This window comes from Stegostoma tigrinum, chromosome 30 (assembly GCF_030684315.1).
Source record: "Stegostoma tigrinum isolate sSteTig4 chromosome 30, sSteTig4.hap1, whole genome shotgun sequence".
Taxonomy (NCBI): domain Eukaryota; kingdom Metazoa; phylum Chordata; class Chondrichthyes; order Orectolobiformes; family Stegostomatidae; genus Stegostoma; species Stegostoma tigrinum.
Window position 1 is genome coordinate 5,774,126 of NC_081383.1, and position 25,047 is coordinate 5,799,172.

General features: G+C 44.3%; 1 protein-coding gene across 2 annotated transcripts in view; it reads right to left on the minus strand.

The window, feature by feature from the left end:
- nr2f6a (nuclear receptor subfamily 2, group F, member 6a) overlaps positions 1–8,176 on the minus strand; it is a 28,920-nt gene extending 20,744 nt beyond the window's left edge. The window contains exon 1 of one of the 2 annotated variants that reach the window (XM_048559652.2): positions 6,188–8,176. In XM_048559652.2, coding sequence (XP_048415609.1) covers positions 6,188–6,551 — 364 coding nt within the window. In that variant the 5' untranslated portion in view covers positions 6,552–8,176. The remainder of the gene's footprint in view (positions 1–6,187) is intronic. The other variant, XM_048559651.2, reaches the window with a different exon arrangement.
- Between the last annotated feature and the right edge of the window lie 16,871 nt (positions 8,177–25,047).

Below are 25,047 nucleotides of genomic sequence, written 5' to 3' on the forward strand. Positions count from 1 at the left end.
AATAAGTAAAAAACTCAGAGGATAGGAAAGTATAGAAGTTGAAATTGGGAAGGGAGTAACAAGGAGCTGCAGTGAGTTGTTCAACAATCCTTTGTTGGGCGGGGTGTGCAGGATGCTGATCACAAGAAGAATTGCCCAGAGCAGAATCTCATAAATGAAACATCTTCTTTAGGATAGAAGCATCGGCAATTAATCAAAAAGAATATTTAACTTTTCTCTGAGGCAGATACAGTGAGCTTTCTTCTAAGAAGCATTCAGCTGAGTCAGGTTATGTAAAAATTTAAAAGGTTCTTCAAAGTAAAACAAAGCTTGACCCCTCTTCACCTTCGATCAAATTAATAATTAACCTCATTCGCTTTCAAAAGTATTTAATTTCCCCTCAGATGTTACACCAGCCCGAAAGCCAATAGCTTCAGTACAGGCAGAGTTTTAATTTACTTCTTTGAATCTGACTCTGAGGGTTTTCAGTTTGGGAATGAAAACAAACTGAATTCAAATTCCTACGAAAAAGTTGACAGGTTTACTTTCAATCTGTTGGGGTAAAATCAGGCCTTTTCAAATATTTAATTTTCAAATAATTGATTTATTTTCAAAATTATTGGGGCATGACAAGAGTTTCTAATTTTTAAAGTTTGTATCAGCAACAGGCATTCCCCAGGCAGGTACAGCAGAGTGTTAGACAGACAGTAAAGCTCTCTCTACACTCTCATCAAATACTGTCAGGACAGGGACGGGAAGGGTTAGAGTTTTGGTAAAGTCACTTTACTCCTTAAACTGAAAGTAAAGCAACACTGTTGCAGGGCATCCACAGCTCATCCCATTGTTCCATTGATGTTTCTGGTCTAGCTCCCTTCTTGTACAGTCTACCAACACACTCTTGAGCTGTTGGGCTCACTGAGAATTACGGAATCCCCACACTGCACAAAATGGCCATTTGGCCCATTGAGTCTGTACCACCTCTCTGAAGAGCATCACACCCATCCTGGCATCTACCATCCCCATAGCCCCACACTTCCCATGACTAATCTATATAGCCTGCACATCCCTGGGTAATATGGAGCAATTTGCCATGGCCAATCCACCTAACCTGCATAACATCGGACTGCGGGAAGAAACCGGAGCACCCGGAGGAAACCCACGCAGGCACAGGGAGATCATGCAAACTCCACACAGACTGCCACTTGAGTCTGGAATCAAACCTGTGCCCTCGACACTGAGAGGCAGCAGTGCTAACCACTGAGCCACCGTGCTGCCCTGCAGAAAGCATCTGATAAACAGGTACCATGTGAGTGGATTTTCCCCAGCAGTCTTATAGAGAAGTGAGGAACAACTTTAGAATGGGAGAACAGAAACACCTTCAGACTGATCCATCCAGGTGTCGGTAATTCCTAATTCTGCCTGAGCAAAGTCCACATACGTAAAACCCATGTAACATAAAACTCTAGTGGCGACGTGTGACTTTACAACAGTCCTCTTAAGGTCAAAATAGCAGGCACATGTCCTGTGTTTGGAATGGTGAGGTGGCATCAAGTTTCTCTATCTTGTGAGAGAAGAATCCAACAATGAAGGGAGAACAGAAAGAATAAAAACAAGTTTGAAGTGTTAAAACAAAAACGGTGAGGCAGCAAAACAAAAAAAATACAATGGCAAGAGAGAGAATGAAAGTGGAAGAGAGAACATAAGGGAGAGAAAGAAATTAAAGTAAAAGAGAAAGCGAGAGACATAAAGAAAGAAAGGAAGCAGTGATGCAGTGACCTATGACATTTGGACTCGTTCCTCTTTAAAATATGCTGATTCCTGAGAGCAAGTTGAAGAATCTCTCCCCATTACCCATAGACTTAATGTCCAACCTAAATCCCACATCTTAAGTAAGTTTAAACAGAAAGGGGTCACAGCCTGTGACACAGACGGCTCTGTGTGAATTATGGACTCAGGAATTTTTCTGTAATTTACACTCCCGCGGAAAGCATGTGGCCAATAGATTAGGGGCTGAATTTTGGCAAGGAGACTGTGGGTGGAGGGGCAGGCGCAGGCTGCTCTGAGGTCAATGGCACATTGACCCCTGAGAGAGCTGAGATCCCCCAGGGAACATTGACAATCAAGCTCTGCAGGCGTGAATGCACCCAGTGTTACAACACAGTTTGTGAGTGAGTGAGGGACAGTGCGTGTGTCTGTTACATGAAATTTCTGTCATTGAGCACGTCTATGTATGTGATTCTATATATATGAGTGTGATTGAGTGTGTGAATGAATCTGTCTGTATATGCCTGGCTTAGTATGAGTTTATGAGTAATTGAATCCATGCATGTGTGAGATTGAGTGTGCATGTGGATGAGTGCACCTTTGTGTGTGTGGTTGAGTCTGTGTCAATCGTGCGTGATTGAGTGTGTGTCAGTGCATGTGGTTGTGTGTGTGTGTGTAAATGCTTGTGATTTTAAGTGTGTGTGCGCGTGTGTGTGTGTATATAAATGCTTGTGACTGTGTTGGTCAGTGTATGTAATTGAGTATATGTATCAAAGTGTGAAATTGAGAGTGTGTGTGTCTGTATGCGTGAATGCTTGTGATTGAGCGTGTGCGTCAGTGCGTGTGGTGGAAGGAAACCCAGCGGAGGCCTGCTTGGGTCTGACAGGGACAATCAATTTTTATTTTAGTTTCAGCTACTTCAGATGCGCCTTTTGTGGCTTCGAATGAGCAGAATGATTTGAGTAAAAGAAAAAAATGTTAATGGAACGTGAAGATAAAGTGAAAAAAAAATCCAACTATGAGCTAATGCTACTACAGCCTGGAAGAAGCAAAGATATAACAGAAGCAGAGAGGAGGAATTATGAAGGTGATCAAAGATAAGTTGGGAGAAGTCCAGAAAACAAAGAAAACAGATATAGGAACAAGTAAGATATTCAAATTATAATAGACTGCTGATATTCCAATTAAAAAAAAACAGGAGAGACAAAGGCAAGGTAGAGACAAAATTAAATTTACATGGAAAGACAGGAATGAGGAGGAGAGTAGAGAGGGTAAGTTTTTGATGGTCAATACAGATTGAGTACAGAGGTGAGTGCAATGAAGAGAGAAAGGAGGAGGGAGAGGGCAGAGATTAGTTATTGAAAGATTTTTGAATGAGGGTGTGAGGAGTGCAAGCCCAACAGTGTCACACTGTGAAAACTAAACCATGGCGTAGCTTGCTGAGGACAAAAGCAAACCACAAGATGCGCACAGATATGGGAGTGGATTACTGCGAAAATGTTTACTCCACCCAATGAACTGAAAACATCTACTTTAAGATACTATTGATAGTAATATTGAAGTAACAATTATTAAATACAAGTTTCTCTGTAGCAAAAGTCAAAATGAACAACAAAGTTCTAATCTAACATCAATATAGAATGTTGGGATCTTGTTTGTAGATTATTCTTTGCAGACCTGTCCTCCACTTCCTTGTCCAACTGGCAATTCTTCTTAGCAGAAATGTTGACATGGTATTTAACTAGGAGGGCCTTCACTGTGAAGCAGGGTCTCACTTCACCTGATGCCCACACACACAGAGATACACAGTTACTACAAACACACAGATGTACTTAGGCACAGACAGACACACAGAGACCCTTACCAGTACGCAATGACACAAGACACACACACACACACACACACACACGTGCGCGCGCGCAAGCTCGCGCACACAGACACGCACACATGCAAAGAAGTACAACCTTCATACCAGGAACCAAAGCTGCAACATTTGATTTTTGTAATCCTCATATAGTCATTCCAATGATCAACTCTGATGAAAAAGCAGCTCAGCCCAATCCTCCGACACTTCCGCCATCTACAATCCGAGCCCACCACCCAAGACATTTTTCCATCCCCACCCCTGTCTGCTTTCCGGAGAGACCACTCTCTCTGTGACTCCCTTGTTCGCTCCACACTACCCTCCAACCCCACCACACCCAGCACTTTCCCCTGCAACCGCAGGAAGTGCTACACTTGCCCCCATGCCTCCTCCCTCACCCCCATCCCAGGCCCCAAGATGACTTTCACCTCATCCCACCTCCTTGACCTGTCCGTCTTCCCTGGACTGACCTATCCCCTCCCTACCTCCCCACCTATACTCTCCTCTCCACCTATCTTCTTTACTCTCCATCTTCGGTCTGCCTCCCCCTCTCTCCCTATTTATTCCAGAACCCTCACCCCATCCCCCTCTCTGATGAAGGGTCGAGGCCCGAAATGTCAGCTTTTGTGCTCCTGAGATGCTGCTTGGCCTGCTGTGTTCATCCAGCTCCACACTTTGTTATCTGAGCCCAATTAAACCTGCACAATCCCGACCTGAAACCAGGCATCTACCTGGAATTTGTAGCTTTGCAGTAAAGCTATTGCGTGTTTTACATTATAGATATTTTGTTATCCACGCAACACTTATTGACTTGCTTACTTTAATATCTTGCGAGATGTTCCTTCCTTCCTTATGAAATATATCCAAATACGGCTTATATATTTCTATATACCCTCGACAGATAATTTGGACTTTAAGAGCTGTCTCATGGGTGAAATGTCACAGTGCCAAAATCAAAATGACATTATCCTGCAAATAACAGTGTTTTACAATCTGAGCCAGCTCTCTAAACATATTCATCTTCAGTCCTCCTTTAAATTATGCAATTTAAAGAAAAACTTTCACAGTTAGGATTTGTCCACTCCATGTCTGACTTGCTGTTAGCTGTTCCCTCTGTACTGTCCAGTTACTGACTGAAAATTCATCTTGTAAAGACCCTACTGACTCCGAAATCTCCACTAACCTATCTACGTCTTTCTGAGACAGATAATTTCTTTGTCAAGTGTTTGTACAAGCTTTGTGGATGCAGAAAAGCCTTTAAGAGGGGTTCAACCACTCACTTACTGTATGAGAAATGCAAAATACTACAGATTCTACAAACTAGAAAAAATAAAAACAAAATGCTGGAAATATTCAGCAGATCATGCAGCTTCTGTACAGAAAAAAACAGAATTAACATTTCAGCTCAATGATATCCTTTCTTCAGAAATTTTAGGATGAAAGGCCATTGAGCTAAAATATTAACCGTCTCTCTCCACAGAATCTGCCTGACCTGCTGGGCATTTCCAGCAATTTCTGTTTCAATGTTTGCTGTGTGACCCTTTGTCCACAGCAGCTCCAAAGTTTGGTGTATTCAAGATGTGTACTAGACTGAGTGACTCCCCGTGCATTGTCTCCCCTGTTATTATCTACACTTCAACCTGCCTCCCCATGCATTCTCTAATTTCCCCTTTTATCACTTTCCAGACGCACCATCAGAGGAAGACTCTACTCCACCATGGGGTCTCTTTACTGTAAATCAGCTAGGAGAGAGAGGGAGAAAGTTTCACATAGCTGGTGAACTGCAGGTGGCCACAGAGCTAGACTACCTGCACTCCTGCCTGTCTCCAGAGCCTGTGAGGAGACAGGGCTGGCACTGGATGTAAATCAGGGACACAAACTACAGGTCATTATTGTCCAAATCCCTCCTCTCCCTACCACAGGATACACACACACAAGCACACAAAAACACACACTTCCCTAAATACTCAAATGTACGTGTAGACAACATATGCAAACATTTACACAGATGCACACACAAGCGCACACTTACAAATGCTAAACACACAACACACACACACACACACACACACACAATTACCCAAACATACCTCACAGGCGCACACACTAAGATGCCCACACTTTCAATTAACACTTATGCAGATGCACATAATTACACAAGTACACACACCTCCATGAGCACACAGATTCACTTACACAAACACCTATATTCACGTGCAGACACAAACTTACACAGATATCACCTAATCACATACAAACACACATGTAAATACACCCACAACAAGAACTGTTCTGAGGAAGGGTCATCAGACCCGAAACGTTAACTCTGATTCTTTTTTTTTCTTCACAGACGCTGCTGAGCTTTTCCAGCAACTTCTGTTTTTGCTCCTGATTTACAGCATCCTTCGGTTTTCACTTAAACGCACCCAGTTGCATAACACGCCGTGCACAAAGACACATCAACACAGACAGACACACGAGCAGCGATGCTACTGAAGCAAAGTCGGAGCCCAGTTTGACAGGGAGCTGGACTGCTCACAGGCCCGCACACTGCTGTGGTCTCTCTCTCTGCGAGCTTACCTTCTCGCTTCATGCCCACTTTGAAGCACTTTCGGAGCCGGCAGTACTGGCACTGGTTCCTGTGATGCTGGTCAATCTGACAGTCCCGGTTAGACCTGCAGGTGTAGGAGAGATTCCGGCGGATACTCCTCTTGAAGAAGCTCTTGCAGCCCTCGCAGGTGAACTGACCGTAGTGTTTGCCACTGGCCCGGTCGCCACACACCACACAGTCCACCTGGACCGCCTGCTCGCCCAGCTCCGGCTCACTGCCCCCGGTCTGCGAGGACGAAGGAGCCGGGCTCTCCGAGGACTCCTCGCCGCCGTTGTGGGGGTAGAGTTTGGGCTCGTCCCGGGATTCTTCCCAGTCGCTGGAGGTCATAGCCATGTCCCGAATAATCCCTCCCTCCCTCCCCTAACCGGGAGAGAGGGATCGGGAAAGAGTTTGTAAAGAAAGAGACACAAGCAAAATAAAAGGCTGAGTTTGGAGGAGGAGAGGGGTTTCAGATTTGTTTTTTTTAAAAAAGGGAAGTTAGAATAAGAGGGTCCCACTCCTGCAGGCCTGTCTGGTCAGTGTCTCAGCGGCGGCAGGGAACCGTCTCTGCGCTTCTCTGAGCCGCCCCTTCCTCCGCATCGTGCTGCCGGCTCCAGAGCGAGCAGACCAGCCGCCGCGTCGGGGGGTTCGCTTCCCCGGCCCCCGAGGGCTCTCTCTCTCTCTCTCTCTCTCTCTGCCCCCACCCCCTTCACCGACTGTAATCACTGCACAGCCAGGTCAGGGCCATCTCCCCTCCCCATCTCTCCCGGGGCCCGGGGGCGGGGGGGAGTGAAAACAAGCCACAGACCCAGGGGCGGACAATAAACTCAGAGAAAAATATATACACTCCGCCAAACTCCCAAAGTTTGTTTTGTGTTGATTTTCCCTCCTCTCTCTCTCTCTCTGTTCCCAACTTCCTTCTCAGCCCCTACTCCCTCACCTTTTCCTAAAGATTTTCTTTCTCCATACCCTCCTTCCTTAAACCCCCCCCCCCACCTCTCACCTTTTCCTAAAGATTTTCTCTTCTCCCTTTCTCTCTCGCTCTCTACCCCTCCTTCCTTAAAACTCCCCACTCCTCGCTTTTTCCTAAAGATTTTCCCTTCTCCCTTAAAACTCCCCACTCCACCTTTTCCTGAATGTTTTCCCTTCTCCACTCTCCCTCTGCCCTCGTTCCTTAAAACCCCCAGCTCCTCACCTTTTCCTAAAGATTTTCTCTTCTCCTCTCCCTCACCCTCTCACCTTTTTGCTTCCTCGGGGGCGGGGGGGGAAGAATCCTCCTTTTTTCCAGGCAAAAGAATAAAGAATCCACCCTGGGCAGTCGGGGTTGCGTTTGAAGAAGGTGAGGGTGGTTGAAAAAGTAAAAGACTGGGCCAAAGTTACTGGCAGGGAGTGGAGGGTGAAATAAGCCGTGGAAACAAATCCTAACTGGAGGGTGGGAGGGAGAAGGTGGTTGAAAGAATAAAAGATTAGCGGCAAGTTGGAAATAAGAGGTAAAAAATTCCAACTGGAGAGTGGGAGTTGGAGTTGGAGAAAGGGAGGGAGAGGAGAGGTCTACAAGAGGTTACGAGGGCGATTTGGGTGAACGGAATAAGAGCTGGGAGTCAGTGACTGTGTGTGTTGGGATTTGACAGTGCGATTGAAGCCGGGCGGTTACCAGGGAAACTATTGCCTTAAAAGGAGCTTGGTGTCAGGGAGCCAAGAGTGGGAAATGTTTCTTGTACACAATAGAGTTCTACTTCTGCTCACCAAGTGTTTCAGTAAGGGCGTGTAGGCCTCGTCTCCCCCCGGGAGGAGAGGGGAAGGGGGTTGGAGGAGGAATGATTGCACTAACTTTACAAAAGTCACTCTGAATAGATAGCAGAGCCATAGCAACAGAGAGTTCAAAATGAGACAAAAAAATGTGAGTGGGTGAGATTTCTGGCGACCACAATAGAAGAGGATAGAAATCGTGACCACACACACACACAGGAAGCAGAGGCTACACAGACCATTTGCAATTTCCAAGATAATTGTCAGCAAAAAAAAATACTTTGCGGTTTTGCTTTGGTTCCTGGGTTGTCCTGGAAGTGCCCACTTCCTCCAGGGGGAGGCACAGAGGCGGTTTGACACTGGGTATCACTCGGCATTAGGTGTTGCTAGGGTTTGTTAAGATTAGGGTCATTTCCTGTTCTTCAGGCTAGGGTAATTTAGGGGCTTGGTTACAATGGTTAATTAGGGTTAGGGCTATTTAAGGTTAGGGTTACTAGGGCTAATTAGGGCTCAGGGTTTTAGGGTTAGGGTAATTTAGGATTAGGTTATTTTGGGTTTGATGGGTCTAGGATCATTGAGAGTTAGGGTTACTGGAGTTGATTAGGGCTAATTGGGGTGACTAGGCTGTGTTAAGGTTTGCCTTACAAGGGTTCATTAGGATTAGGACTATTTTGGGTTAGTGTTACTGAGATTAATTAGGGTTTGAGTTTTGAGGGTCTCAGGCCAGAGTTAATAGGATTAGGGTTACTTGGAGTTTGTTGTTTTGGGTCAGGGTTCGTGGAGTTACTGCAGGTTAAAGCAGGTTGGGATTTGGGCGATTAGAGCTAGGGTTTTGGTTAGTAGAGTTTATTTGGGTTTGTATGGGATGTGGATTCTCTAGGTATACCTGGGTTAGAGCTATTTGGGATTAAGTGTATTTTGGGTTAATCAGGGGTTGGGTTACAAGTGTTTGTTTAGGGTTTGGGTCATAACTGCACTGGGGACCTTTCAGCCGCAACTGGCTGTCTGATGTCCAGCACGGTTTCCTTGGTTACCGCTGACCTGTCCTTGTGATCCACCCTAAGCCATTTCCCATCCCCCTCCCCTGTCCTTCAGGGTGGATAGGGAGGTAAGGGGCAGTTGTTGTTGCAACGGCACACAGGTTCTTTCAGCATCGTCTCATTCACATGGTCTGGTAGTCAGCTATTCCACCACAGCAGTCTTCACAGCCACTCCTCATCCAGATCCTAAATTACCCTACACAGACACACACACACACACACACACACACACACACACACATACACACACACACACAGCCATTCACTGACACACGCTTGCAGATTCACTTATACTCACAATTGCAGACATAAAATCATCCTTATAAACACACACATTAAAACTCTCACTCACATTTACAAACACACGCGCGCATAAACTCAAGCACTCACACACCCTCACAGACACTCAGACGCTTTCCCACACTCTCTCACATCTCTTGCCCACACTCTTGAACACACCCAGTCTCTCTCACACTACTCACACTCATAAATGTTCTGACAGTGTTTCACATGCATTCACACATCCTCTCAATCTTTCTCTCTCTCTCCATACTCACTTTACACCTGCATCTAACTAGCAATGTCAAGAGCCGAGGGATAATTTACCATCAAGACTGGCTCTTGCTAGGGAACACTTCAGTTCTCCATAATTCAGAAACTGAAATGGTACTGGTCTTGACTGAATGCGGTGCTCTCGTAATCAGTCAGAAGGTCAAAGTCACGCTCCAGCAGCTGAATGTTCCTGTGTGGCACTGTTGGAGTTGGAAGTGCTGTCTTTCATATCAGACTTTTAAAAAAGCCAAACGAACTGCAGATGCTGTAAATCAGGAGCAAAAACAAAGTTGCTGGAAAAGCTCAGCAGGCTGTTGCAGCATCTGTGAACAAACAAAGCAGAGTTAACGTTTTGGGTCTGATGACCCTTCCTGAGTAACAAAACACTGTCATTTTCCCACCTCCTCCAGAATTTCTTTAAAAAGTCAGTCACAGAGTGTGGGCAGCACAGACTGGGCCATCCCTAACTGCCCTGGAGAAGATTGTGATGGAGAGCTACTTTCTTGATCTACCACAGTCTGCATTTTGTATAGGTTCTGTTTTTTGAGAACTGAAATGCTTGCTATGCCATTTCAAAGGGTAGTTAAGAGCCAACCACATTGATGTGGGTCTGAAGTCACATGGAGACCAGACAAGGTGAGGATGGCAGATTTCCTTTCGTAACGGGGTTTACAGAACCAGGTGGATACTTAGAACAATGCTTTCATGGTCGTCATTAGACTTTTAATTCTGTACCCTGGTGGGATTTGGTCTGAGTCTTCCAGTCTCTGGATTGCTACATTAGCAACAATACCACCACACAGTCACTTCCCAAATTAGGCCAGAGGTGGGAAGGTACCTCGTTAGACTTCCTGCCCCACTGCCAATCATCAAATATTCTCGGCTTTCATTGGGCCGCTAAAGATTATTTGTATCATAGAATCCCTACAGTATGGAAACAGGCCCTTCGGCCCAACAAGTCCATACCAAGATAACAAAGTGTGTGGCTGGATGAACACAGCAGGCCAAGCAGCATCTCAGGAGCAGAAAAGCTGATGTTTCAGGCCTAGACCCTTCGTCAGAAAAGGGGGACGGGGAGAGGGTTCTGAAATAAATAGGGAGGGGGGGAGGTAGATCGAAGATGGATAGAGGAGAAGATAGGTGGAGAGGAGACAGACAAGTTAAAGAGGGTCCACACCAACCTCACAGCATCCCACCCAGACCCACTCCCCTAAAATCCACCAATCCCTGAACACTATGGGATAATTTAGCATGGCCAATCCACCTAGCCTGCCCATCTTTGGTCTGTGGGAAGAAACCTGAGGACCCGGAAGAAACCCACGCAGACACAGGGAGAACATGCAAACACCACACAGACAATTGCCCAAGGGTGGAATCGAGCCCAGGTCGCTGGCGCTGTGAGGCAGCCGTGCTAACCAACGTGACGCCCCATAATGATTATGGATTGGCTTGCAGATTCTGAAGTAAGGGGCTTTGACTTCACTTTGCAACAGAGCTATGGGAGGGAGCAAGATTGTGTCATATTAGATCACTTCCTGTGATGATATACTTTGTATGATCCTCTGCTCAGTCACTTTGAGGATTTGCTGACACCTTGGTCCTTTTGGATTTTGGAGCTAAAGGGTCTGACTGGCCTCATGTGTTGGAGAAAAGCCACTTGGAGGCTGAATGACAAGAGACACTTGTCTTAAACAAGATGTAGTTTGTTACATGGCAGGATTCAGTGTGACATGTTACATTGCTGTGATAGACAATGTTACCAAGAACCGTGAGAGAGACCTTCAAGTTTCATGTCCTTCACCACTTGCTGTGCCATTGTGCAAGTCCATAAGAGAATATCATATTCGATGGTGACCAATGCAATCCTCAGTATTAATCCTTTCAGAGCCTAACTCCATATACAATAATGTATGCTGTGTTTCATTGGCATAGCATTCATCACTACCCCTAATTCAAACCCTTCAGTGGGCAATTAATAATGAGTAAAGTACCCCAGTGGTAGGGTGGGGGTGATTTCACAGGCACTCAGTGAATGATTGAGAGACAAGATATTAAGAAAGGGGGTGGGATGCTGGTGAGAGACAGACCCCGGCCTTAAAGCAGCCTGCTGCACCCCTCTCATCATGATACCCCCAATCCACAAAGTTCCTCCTGTCACAACTGACTGGTGACCTGGGTCATTCCTCAAGGTGGGGTCTCCATTGGCTGTCATACAGAAACCATTTCTCCAGTGTACATTACCATTCAAAAGAGCAGCCAGCTTTGATTGGCTAGCAAACTTTGGTGGGTGGCATTTCCACCCTTAGGGTCCCAGACCACAGCTGATTTCTACTTCAGTCTTATTCATCCACCTTGTGTCACTTCCTCAAAAGGTGAAGGATGTAATATCCTTAATTAATAATCTCTGCTTTAAGTGCGATTTCTCCCTGATGTCCGAGACACTTATTCTTCCACAAACATCTGGTCTTGATCGTACGGGATCTTGCTGAGCACTCAATGGCTGCCCTGGTTCATACACTTTTTATTCTGGTATGGGGTGTGGGTGTTGCTGGTGTGCGCTAATATTTGTTACATAGGTACATAGTGGAGTCACAGGTAGACAGAAGAAGGCATTTGGCGCTCTTGCCTTCATCATCAGAGCATTGCGTACAGGAGTTCAGACATCATGTTACAGCTAGACATTGGTGAGGTCACATTTGAAGAACTGTGTAGAGTTCTGGTCACCCTATCACAGGAAGGATGTTATTAATTTGGAGAGGGTGCAGAAAAGATTTACAAAAGGATGTTACTGAGTCTGGAGGGTTTGAATTATAAGGCTGGGGCTTTTTCTCCCTGGAGCATTAGAGGCTGAGGGGCAACCTTATAAGGGTTTATAAAATCATGAGGGGCATGGATAGAGTGAATAGCCAAGGTCTTTTCCCTAGGGTAGGGGGAGTCCAAAACTAGAGGGGCATAAGTTTACGGTAAGAGGGGAAAGATTTAAAAGGGACATAAGGAGTACTGTCCCAGCATAGAGTCTTTGCTTCTAGTTTATTTTAGATAGCTCGTCCCTCATCCTATTGTAGCTTCCTTTGTTCAAGTACAGGACCCTGGTATTGGATTTTACCCTCTCACTTTCCATCTGTATTCTACATTCAGTCATTCTGTGATCGTTCGTTCCAAGAGGATCCCTAACTATGAGATCATCAATTATTCCTGTCTTATTACACAGGACCAGATCTAGGATAACTTGCTCCCTCATCGGTTCTATTGTATACTGTTCAAGAAAACTATTGTGTGAACATTCAATGAACTCCTCCTCAAGGCTGCCTCCACTGACCTGGTTTGACCAATCGATATGTAGATTAAAATCCCCCATGATAATTGCCGTGCCATTTTTTCAGGCATTATTTATTTATTTGTTTATCGTCCTTCCTCGCAATGTGATCCTATTATTTGGTGGCTTATAGACCACACCAATTAGTGACTTTTCTTCTTAGAATTTCTATTTCCCACCCAAATGGATTTGACTTTATTTGCCATAGAACCTGTATCATTTCTTGCGACTGCTTACATACCAGAGCAACACCATCTCCTTTACCTTCCTGTCTGTCCTTCTGAATAGTCTGCTACCCCTGGATATTTAATTACCTGCTGTGGCCATCCTGCAATCATGTTCCAGTAATGGCTACTTATTCATACTCATTCGTGATGATTTGTGCCGTTAACTCATCTTGTATCGAATGCCATAAACATTCAGGTAAAGTGCCTTTGTGCTAATTTAGATACCTTCTTTTAGAATTTTAACGTCTCCGTTGATGATATCTCCCGAGTTTTCCTTCCTTTAAACTTCTTTCGTAGTCTTCAATGTAGTTACACCCTCCTGCACGCATGTTAATCTGCTGCTTTCTTTTCTATTTACCATTATACTTCCTGTCACTTTCTCCTTGCCGTTCTTCCAATTCACTGGTTTAAAGAGCTAGCAGAGACATAAAGGGCTAAATGGCTTCCTTCTGCGCTGCACTATTTGCTGATTCTGTGATCTGTGTCCCACCATTTTGTTTATCATTGACTTTAGTTGTTTAATATGTGTTTATATTAGGGGAGGTGATGGCCTAGTAGTATTATCGCTGGACTGGTAATCTAGTGACCCAGATATTGTTCTGGGAACTCAGGTTCGAATCCCACCACGGTGGATGGTGGAATTTGAATTCAATAAATATTTGGAACTAAGAGTCTAATGATGACTATGAACCCATTGTCATGAAAAACCCATCTCATTCACTAATGTCCTTTAGGAAAGGAAATTGCCATCCTTACTTGGTCTGGCCTACATGTGATTCCAGACCCACAGCAATGTGTTTGACCCTTAACAGCCCTCTGGGCAATAACTGCTCATCCCGTGAATGAATAAAGAAACAAAATATTAATGGGGACAGGAACCCAGTGGCATTTTAATGTCCTAATATATGACATCCCCATGAAAACTGCTGTGATGAAAGTTCATAATATTTCATTACTACTTGAGAACTTAGGTTCTAAAGTTCTATGATGGCCTAACTTATTCTTTTTAAGAGGGTCGGAATATCATTTCTGAACAGTGAGTTAGAAACAGCATTTCCAAGAAAACATGTAATTTCAAGTAATTACTAAAGGATTTGCTGATGTGAATTTTATAACCCAGAGAGAGAGAAATGGAGATGGAGAATGGGAAGAGGAGAAGTAGAAGCAGATTCATTCAAAGAGAAGCCCATTGCAGAGATTCTAATAGTAGCAGTTTACAAAGGGTCAGAGCTGAAAGAAAGTTGCTTAGAAGAAAACTCCAGAAGCAGACAGCAAGGGTTACAGGGCTTAGATAGTAGTGTGAGTCCAAGGGGGTTCTCTTTAGAGGGTCAATGTGAACGAGCAAGGCTGTTAAAGATATGAGTTTCAGGAAACCATGTTAAGTGGTAATAGTGAGCTGAGTTAGCAGCTTTTTTAAAGGACTCAAGGAAAAACATTAACTGCAAAATATAGGATCAAGTGAATGCTTATGAATTTGCTGAAAAGGAAACTGTTTTTAGCCATGCCAGCGAGCAAAAAGCTTAAAGTGTGGCGATAGGAATGACTTTCACTAATTCTGAGAAAGGGTCATCAGATCGGAAATGTTAACGCTGATTTCTCTTCACTGATGCCGCCAGACCCGTTGAGCTTTTCCATCTGTTTCTGTTTTTATCAACCTTTACTAATGTAATTTTCAATGTCTGGAATGTTTTTGCTGGGTGTGTATTAATTGAGCCTTTCATGCTGATATTTATAATGAGTTTGTTCCATTAGCTCTTGCTCAGTGTAATAGGATTCAAAATCTTCCAGCTCTGAGGAAGGGTCACTGGATCTGAAACGTTAACTCTGTTTTTTCCTTCACAGATACTGCCAGACCTGCTGAGCTTTTCCAGCAACTTTGTTTTTGTTCAAAATGTTTCCTTTTGTTCAATAGAAGTTTATATTATTTTGTTAAAAGTACATTGACAGCCTCTTGTGAATATTTTCAGTGACTAACTTCCAGTTGTCGTCCATCAAGACAGATTTCGCTCTAGGTGTTTTTTTTTAAATCAACCTGTTCAGAGATTTTAAGACACATCTCTTAAGCAAGTAGGACTTGAACCTTGTCCATCTGACCCAGAGGTAGGGACACTACCTCTGTACTTCAAAAGCCCCTCATTCTCCATTCTGAATTGTTCAATATTGCCATCCACTGGGATCATGACACTGCTGAAATAAGTGGAACTGTTCGGAGAGAAAGACAACAAATTGACTTTATAAAGCAACATTAATACGATAAAACTCCACAGATTGCTCCAGAGAGACATTGTCAAACAAAATTTGACACTGAACCAAATAAGGCTATATTAGGACAGCAGGGCTCAGTCAAAGAGATAGATTTTAAGCTCAGCCTCAAAGGGGGAAAGGGATGGGGGTGGTGGTTTAAGAGTGAAGGAATATCAGAGGCTGTGGCCCAGATAGCTGAATGCCAGTGGTAGAACATTGAAAAATCAGAGATGTGCAAGAACTCAGAATTTGAGGAGAGTAGTACAGCGAACTGGTGGGGCTGGAAGAAGTTAAGGAGGCAGAGCAGCAGGCAACAGCATGGTGGAGGGAGGTTAGGATTTCAATATAAGGGAGAAAATTTTATAATTAAGGAGTCGCCAGGCCAGCTAATTTTTGTGTCATAGAATCCCTTCAGTGTGGAAGCAGGCCATTTGGCCCATAGAGCCCACACTGACCCTCTGAAGAGCACCCACCTTGGACTCACACTACTGTCCAAGTCCCGTAACCCTGCATTTCCCATGGCTAACCCACCCAGCCCGTACAACCATGGACACTATGGGCAATAATGCATGGAGTATAATAGAGTTAGAACTTATAATAGTTTTTCATGTAATAGTTTTTATAATAATTTATAATAATAAACAGTTAGAATTTCGGAGCTTACAGTGAGTGAGAGGTAACTTCATTGTAACTTGTGAAAAAGTATTTAGGGCAGGAGTTGGGGGTTCTTTAGTAGTGGGTGACGTGGGGGAGGAAGAGGTGCAGGGTGGGGTGAAATGAACAAAAAAACCGAAAGAAATGCTGCTATAAATTTGAAACAAAAACAGAAATTCTTGGAAAATTCTGTTTTAAAGAGGGTCACTGGACTTGAAACATTAGCTCTGATTTCTCTGCAGGGGCACAGAAGTACCCTAATAAAGATGGGGAAACATAACAGAAGGAGATAAAGGAATAAATGCTTCAGCTGCTAAGTTCTTGGAAGCTTCAGTAGTCAAAGTGTTTGAGGCAGCTTATTGGGAAGATGGTCTGTTCTCTCAGAGGCCCCATGTAGGCTCCACCTCCTGAAGGACAGGCATAGTGGATCAATGCAGTGTGTTTAAACTGCTGTGGTCCTAATATATGATTAATAACGCGGAGAGAGGTCAGCTCCCAACATGGGGAGGTTCACACCGCAATCAAAACAGACAGAGTGGGAAAGACTGGGTGCCAATCAAACTGTGTCTTCATTGCTGAAGGATAGGCAGCATTCAAATGCAGTGGGCTTGGGGAGAGAGTCTGTACCTGTAGCTGAAACATTTTAAACAGCAAATCAAACATCTGGAATCACTTTCAAACCAGGGGCATTTTTTTCGCTCGGAAGAGTCTCACGCGCGCTTTTTTTTAATGAGAGTTTATCAACATGGGCTCTGCTTTCATTGCAGGAATTCTGTTCATTACAGAACCACTTTTATGGAGACAGCTTTTTGTTGTTTTAAAGTTACAGGGCCCAGCAACCGAACACCTTAAAGGCACAGATCACTTCTAAATGGAGTGAGGAGTCAAAGACATTAGGACTCCATGTGAAGATTAAGAAGCAGAGGGGCATAGGTTTAAGGTGAGAGGGCAAAGATTTTAAAGGGACCAAAGGGGCAACTTTTTCACCTGAAGGGTGGTGCGTGCATGGAGCCAGAAGAAATGGTGAAAGCAGGTACAATTACAACATTTAAAAGCCGTCTGTATGGGTATTTGCATAGAAAGGGTTGAGAGGGATATGGGCCAAATGCTGGCAAATGGGGCTAGATTTAATGTAGGACATATGGGTTGGCATGGACGTCTTGGGCTGAAGTGTCTGTTTCCATGTTGTACATCTGTCCTTGTCGAGGGTGGCAAAGGGTCCTTATCAGAACTCCTCATACAGAGGGAGAATCCCCCCTCATTTATTTTCCATGAGCAAGTTCTTAAAGAGGGTTTTGCAATCTTGGCAGGGTTTTAACTTGGGGGGTGGGGGGAAGCCCATCGCACTCCTGAAGGAGCTGAGGAGAGGATGAGGTCTGATTGCAATGAAATAGCCTCAGAGGCCCATTGCCTTCCAAATGACTAGTCAGGAAGCCTCACTCTCTCGGCAAGCCAGTGGGAGAGGACTCTGACTTTTCCATGAATTAAAAACAGACCGAACCGCAAGTGAAGGGTTAAAGACTCCAATCCAATAATTATAACATCAGTGTCAAGCGGCGCTGTCTTTCTGACACGTTGCAAGTTTACTGGGTGAGGGGTGAGGGGTGGATGGTGAGAAGGTGACCTTTCATCTTCCACCTCTGGCATTTGCGATCCTTGAGCTGTGTCTTGCATGATCCCCCATGACCACTGGAGTAACATTTGACCTTTTATAGTCTGCCGGCTGTGCCAGAAATGTGAGAAAACACAAAAGCGGGAGAGACGTGGGGACCCAGACGGTTATTAAACTGACAAAAGGACTTCAGTAGCAGCACCTGTTGCGTTGCTCACCCCCAGCGAACCCGGTGTCAGTGGATCGAATGTTAATCTTATTTAACATCTTAACACCTGGATGCTACTAACCCAGACCACGCGAAATATAGAACCCGTTGCTTCTCAACTGAGTAGGGCAATTCTTTGTCTGGGAGTGGCATCTGTATCGGGAATGGCTTGCTGCCTAAGGGCAGCGAGGAAATGCGGAATTTACTGTGAAATCTACAACTGGTAACATTACATTCCCAATAACCGAGTGCATCATTTTTTTTTGCGATAACGCAACCCCAAAACCCACCCTTATGAACCCACCACTCCCCAGTTGGACTTTAGTCTGTAATTCACTCCTGGGTATCTGTTCATTAGAGAATTATGTAGTACGGAAGAGGCCCTTTGGCCCATTGAGTCTGCACTGCTAGAACGAAATCGACAGTAGTGCCATTTTCCAGCACTTGGCCCATAGCCTTGAACATTAGGACATCTTAAATGCTCGTCCAAGTGCTTTTTAAAGGTTGTGGAGTTTCTGGCATCAACCACCCTCCCAGGCCTTGATTCCCACCACACTCTCAGTGAAAATAAAATCCTCAACTCCCCTCTAAACCTCCTCACTTTCACCTTAAAAATGTACGTCTTTGTTATTGACCTTTCAACTGAGGGGAACAGCTGCTTTTTATCCATCCTGTCCATGCCCCTCATAATCTTAAACGCCCCTATTAGGGTTCTCCCCCCAATAACTTCCGAAAGAAAACAACCCAAGCTTATACAGCCTCTCTTCATAGCTAAGTTGCTCCATCACAGGCACCAACCTGGTGAATCTCCTTGTACTCCTCTAGTGCAAGCATACTCTTCCTATAGTCCCTGAACACCTGAATTTGATTCTAATCTGGAGTTCACTCCTGGGTATCTGTTATTCCGTACAATAACCCCTTGAATACATTTCAGTCTGTAACTTACTCCTGGGTATCTGTTATTCTACATATAAACCCCCTAAACTCCTCGATTAGATTTCAGTCTGTAACTCAGTCTTGGGATATCTGTTATTCTGTACATAAATCACCCTGAACCCCTTGATTAGATTCCAGTCTGAAACTGGCTACTAGGGATCTGTCATTCTGTACATAAATCCCACCAAACCCCTTGATTACAGTCTGTAACTCACTCTCAGGTATCTGTTATTCCGCATCGAACCCTCCAAAGCCCTTCAATTAGATTCCAATCTGTAACTCACTCTGTATATCTGTTATTCTGCAATTAATTCCCAACACCCTTCACAGAGATTTTCAATTAGATTCCAGCCTTGAACTGAATAGTGGGCATCTGTTACTCTTTGTACAAGCCCTCTTGATTAGATTCCAGTCTGTAACTTACTCACTTTACCTGTTATTTTGTATCACAGAATTATTAATGTACATAAGGATGCCATTCGCTCCATTGTTTCTACACCAGCTTTGTGAGCATTTTGACTTAGTGCAAATCTCCTACCTTTTCCCCATGCCCTTGCATGTGTTTGCATTTAAATAATCGGCTAATTCCCCTTTTGAATGTCTGAATTCACCTTCACCAGCACACCTTCAGGCAGGGATTTGCAAACCTGAGCCACTTGCTGTGCGAAAAAGTTGGTTTTCATCTCACATTTGCTTCTTTTGCAAAACACTTTAAAACTGTGCCCTCTGAATATATAAACCTCCTGGGACCCTTCAATTAGATTCCAGCCTGTAACTCAGTCCCAGGAATCAGCTTTCCCATACATAACACTCCTTGAATGCTTCAATTAAATTCCTGTCTGTAACTCACTCACGAGTTTCAGTTATTTATGAATAACCTACCCAAATCTATCCAATCAATAACTTTTCCCTGTTTCCTTGTTTAGTCTCGGGAGCACAAATCCCCCTGCCTTTCTCTGATGTCCTCTTTCTTTTTCCACTTTATCCTTTCATTTTTTGCCCCCCTGATGTTTGAGATTTAGTCACCCTGAGGGTTAGTATTTTGGAAGCAGTGGTGTCTATTCTATGACCACTGAGCTAGCAAAACCTAGTTTGACGAGTCTCTCATTGTGTAGCTACAACCAGCTAAGTAACAACTCCCACGTTAAAGCTTTCGACCTGACAGGACTGAAACTGTGATTGATTATAAATAGATTTCTAATTCCTGAACATATTTATAAATCAAATAGTCAAACTTGCAGTTTTCCGTTGGCGGAGTATTTGCAACTGAAAGAAACAGTACATCTTAACGAATTTTCAAGAAATCATTTCTGCGGTAAAATCAGTTTTAACGGCCTCCATTTCACTGGGGTGGGGTGAAGTTTAACTAAAAATCTCAGTCAGTCACCTCCCACCCAATTACCCAAATTGCTGAGATCCTCCCGCCCTGATTCTAATTGCCCACCCCTGGTGTTAATGTCTTTAATTGCTGAGACCTTAATTTCTGGAATTCTCTCCCTAAACCTTTTGCCTGTTTTGCTTCCAATGATTTCTGTCTTAAACCTCACCTCTTTCACCAAGTTCTTGGTCAGCTGTCCAGAGCCCTCTCATTGCATCACAGTACGCTTGATAATAGTAGCTGTGCAACTCATTGAGAGACTTCAGAGTTGTGGAAAAGCCAGTTGCAAGTATCTCCTTTGTGCTCTCCAATGCCAGGTTTTGTGCCAGTTTTGAATTATGTGATTTGGAGGCAGCATTTAGATAGTGCCTTTTGCAGCCCCAGGACATCCCAATGCACGTCAAGGGCAAAGTAAATATTTTAAAAGTGTAGTTACTGTTGAACAGGACTGGTCTCTCATTGAAGAGGGATGACTAGTGGTGGTTTAGCCTGAGAGTCACTGTGCCTCAGGCAAGGGGAGAGGTTGAGAAAGAGAGTATTCCAAGGAGAGGAATTCAACCCACAGTGTTAACTGTGGTGGGTTAGTGGTGATGGGGGCTATGGTGTTGGTTAGTTCAGTTGGCTGGCCAGCTGGTTTGCAAAGCAGAGTAATACCAACAGTGTGGTACTGACTGAGACCACCATGGGAGGCTCAAACTCTCAGATGTGGTGACCCTCAGGTTAAACCACCACCAGTTGTCTCTCTCTCTCTCTCTCTCTCTCTCTCTCTCTCTCTCTCTCTCTCTCTCTGAGAGAGCAGCTCTACGGTCCAGTAGGACTATGGAAACCTCACCCTTACTATTTTAATGAAGGAAACATGGTGGCCATTCTTTGCACAGTGAATTCCCACAAACCGCAATGCTGCAACGATCAGATAATCCATTCCAGTGATGTTGATTGAGGGATAATTATTAACCAGGATACTGGAGAGAATTCCCTCACTCCTCTGTCATGGAATCTTTATTTTCTCTTGGAGCTGGGTCTTTGTTTAATGCCTCGTTAGGAAGATGGTACCTATGATAGATCAGCACTCCCTGGCACTGAAGAGTCAGCCTGGATTTCGTGTTCACATCTTCGAGTGGGAGCTGAACCCGCATTCTTCTGAATTGTCTGTTTACTCTGAGCTCACTGTGCCTGACTTGTGGAGGTGTCAGCTTTGACTCAGTACGTAGCCTCTGAGTCAGGCATTTTGGGTTAAAGTCCAAATGCACAGCACAACATCAGGCCTGACATGTCCTAGTGCAGTGCTGAGCAAGTCCTGCAGGGTCAGCGCCGTCACAATGAAATACTGAACTGAATCTCATGTGAGTACAAAATCTCCCATAGCTGTAACTTTGAATGAGATAAGAGGAGTTATCCCTGCTGTCCACACCAAAATTTAATCCCTTGCTAACATCCCTGCAGGGATGATCTGCTAGTTGTCGATCAGTTTTTTTGTGGGATATTGCTGTGCACAAAATGCCTTCTGCATTTCCTGCATTACAACACTTCAGAAAAATACTTCATTGGCAGGTAAGTGATTTAGCATGCCTTGTTGTGAAAGGAGCTATTTAATTTCAAGTCTTACTTTTTTTTCTCATGCCTCAGTCAGGTATCCCACACCTTCTGGCCCATTTGTAAAGACAGCACTTAGTGCATGAACCTGCAGCGCGTTTCCCAATCTGACTGCATTTTGTGAAAAGGAGTATCATCGATCTAACCCTGCCCAAACCTGGCCCTGCGTCTGGACCGCCATCTCTGTCAATGAGAGCACAATGCACTTTGTTAAATTCTCAAGCCCTTCCTGTGCCAGGACTGGTTCACATGTTTACAGAACAAACTATCAGCGACAGACTAACTTTTACATTGGGGGGAAAAAATATTCAAAGTGAGGAGTTTGTGATCATATTTTTCCTTTCGCAAATGGTTTTGTGATTTTGGGTGTGATTATAACTGGCAGAGGGTTTAACCACAGGCAGTGTTAGCAGAGCCAAGCAATCAGTGTTACAAAAAAAAATCTCAACGAACAGCATGAGGAAATGTGCCAATACCCCACGATGAAAATGATAAAAATGAAGCAGGCGTTTGACAAGACAACTTGCCAAAAAGCTGCCACAGCTTCATTAGAATGTGCACTGCCACAGCTTCCAGGACTTTATACCACTCAAGGAATCTTCTATCCTTAGAAAGTGGTTCTCAACATTAAAGGCCCACAAGTGACCGACAAACACAAGCCTGATACATGGGGTAGGGGTCAAATCATTGGATTTAAGGACTGCTGGAAACCAGAAAGAAGGATCTCGCAAATTTCAACCAAACATGATTAAGTTTCGATTCCTTTGCAGCAGAACTGGGTTATTGTAAGAAGCTGAGAAGAAGGTTTCTAGTAAATGCGCTCTCAGCCTAAAGTGCTCTTGTGAAATGCCTTGGGTTATTTGACAATGATAAAAGGGCTATACAAGTGCAAGTTGTTGTTATTTTGTTTCTCTAATCATCCTCCTATTTTTCTTGAAGTAGGAGGAGGCCATACGACTCCCTGAGCTGTTCTGTCATTGCATTCAATCATGGCTGATGTGTACTTCAGCTCCATTTTCCCAACTTGTTCTGTATCACCAACTTAAAGGAACTCCTATTGCTTGAGCTTAAAACCTCCAACTAATATTTGTATCAATTGCAACAAGATCAGCCAGGTGGCTATCATAGAATATGAGTTCCCCAATTGGACCAGGTTTACAGCCCAATCAGGGAGTCCTGGCTGTCATATGTAAACAGGAGTGTCAGGGGTTCTGCTGACTCTAGCTGGGACAGTGTCAGTGTTATGCAAGTGTAAATAAAGGGTGATTTGGTGATGGGATGCTGGCCTCTGTGAAGTTATTTTAATATCCAACATCAAAGCCTTTTGGGAAGAGATTGGGCGGGGGATGGTGGAGATGATAAACTTCACAATGTCCATCTTGCTTTAAACTATTGACATCACTTCCATGTGGAGCTCGTTAACTTTATTCTTATTGGTCATGGGCTGATGGTGTCACCAGTGAGAACAGCATTTACTGCCCATCGCTGATTGCGCAGACAGCACCACATTGCTATGGCTCTGGAGTCACAAGTAGGTCAGACCAGGTAAGGATGGCAGATTTCCTTCTCTAAAGAGCATTAGTGAACCCGATGGGCTTTTGTCTTTAGATGATAAAAAAAACTGATGTCACATGGTCACCACTTGTTGTCAATGTTAGAGTTCAGATTTTATTGAATTCAGATTTCACAAATAGCTATACCAGGATTTGAATCCATATGCCCGGAACTTTACGCAAAAGATGAACAGCTACAGATGCTGGATATCTGATACAAAGTCAGAAATCGCTGGTCCACTGAGTTGCACAATTTGAAGTGATTTTCCAAACAAACACATAGTGCCGTGACTTCACTGTCCACTTTGGAGTTTGGATTGTAAAACTGTAAGAAAAAAACATACAAGACTCCAGCATTTTAGACTCATACATGGGATCATCCAACAACTGTCCAAACTCAACCAAACACAAGACAGAGATAGTGGGTTTTGGTTTGTGAAGAAGGGCCTCGACCCGAAACGTCAGCCTTCCTGTTCCCCTGATGCTGCTTGGCCCGCTGTGTTCATCCAGCTCTACATCTTGTTATCTCAAATACAACACAGGTCCACATTGACATCATCAACATAGGCAAGTGTAGGCATGAGATAATGGGAACTGCAGATGCTGGAGAATCGGAGATAACAAAGTGTGGAGCTGGATGAACACAGCAGGCCAAGCAGCATCTCAGGAGCACAAAAGTTGACATTTCGGGCCTAGACCCTTCATCAGAGAGCATGAGGTTCTGTGTGGGAATATCAGGAATTAGGAACAAAATAAAAAAAAGGACTTCAATGGTTGTATCATTGAATCCCTACAGTGTGGAAGCAGGCCATTTAGCCCATCAAGTCTACTCTGACCGTCCAAGGAGCAACCCACCCAGACCCAGCCCATCACTGTAATCCTGCATCTCCCATGGCTAATCCAACTAGCCTACACATCCCTGGACACTGTGGGCAATTTAGCGTGGCCAATCCACCCTAACCTACACAGTTGTGGGAGGAAACTGGAGCACCCTGAGGAAAGCTGCACAGACGTGGGGAGAATGTGCACGCTCCACCTAGACAGTTGCCCATTGGGTAGAATTAAACCCAGATTCCTGGCATTGTGAGGCAGCAGTGAGCCACAGTGGCACCCTTTCTAAGTTATTATCTGAGCTACATGCAAATTGGCAAAGAAATAAGAAAACTAGGGAGGTAAATGCCTGGCTATAGGAGTGGCGTGGGACAGCGGAGTTCTATTTCACAGGCACTGTCAACAGTATCGGGAAGAGAGGGAGCTGCTGTGTGATGGGCTCACCCTGAACTGATCTGGGACCAGGATCTCAGCAGAAAGGCTAAACAGAATGGTCGCAAGGCCTTCAAGCTATTTAAAGGGGAGGAAGGCTCAGGTGAGGTAAAGTTTCCAGACCAAGTGATTGGACAGAGAGTATGGGAAGGGTCAGCAATCTAACTCCAGGCACAGCAGATTAGAGGACGACTATGAGAAGGGGGACAGTCAACACAGGACTGAGGGTGTTGGATTAAATGCACGCAGTATACAAAACGAAGTAAATGAGCTCATAGTGCAGATTGAAACTGGTGGGTACAATGTTGTGGGTGTCACAGAGATGTGGCAGTGAGGGGATCAGGGCTGGGAGCTAAATACCCAAGGATACACATCCTATCGAAAAGACAGTGGGTCAACAAAAGGCAGACAGAGTTTAATTGAGATAAATGCAAGGTGTTGCATTTTGATAAATCAGTCCATAGCAGGTCGTACACAATTAATGACAGGGCCCTGGGGAGTGTTGTCAAACAGAGAGACCTATGG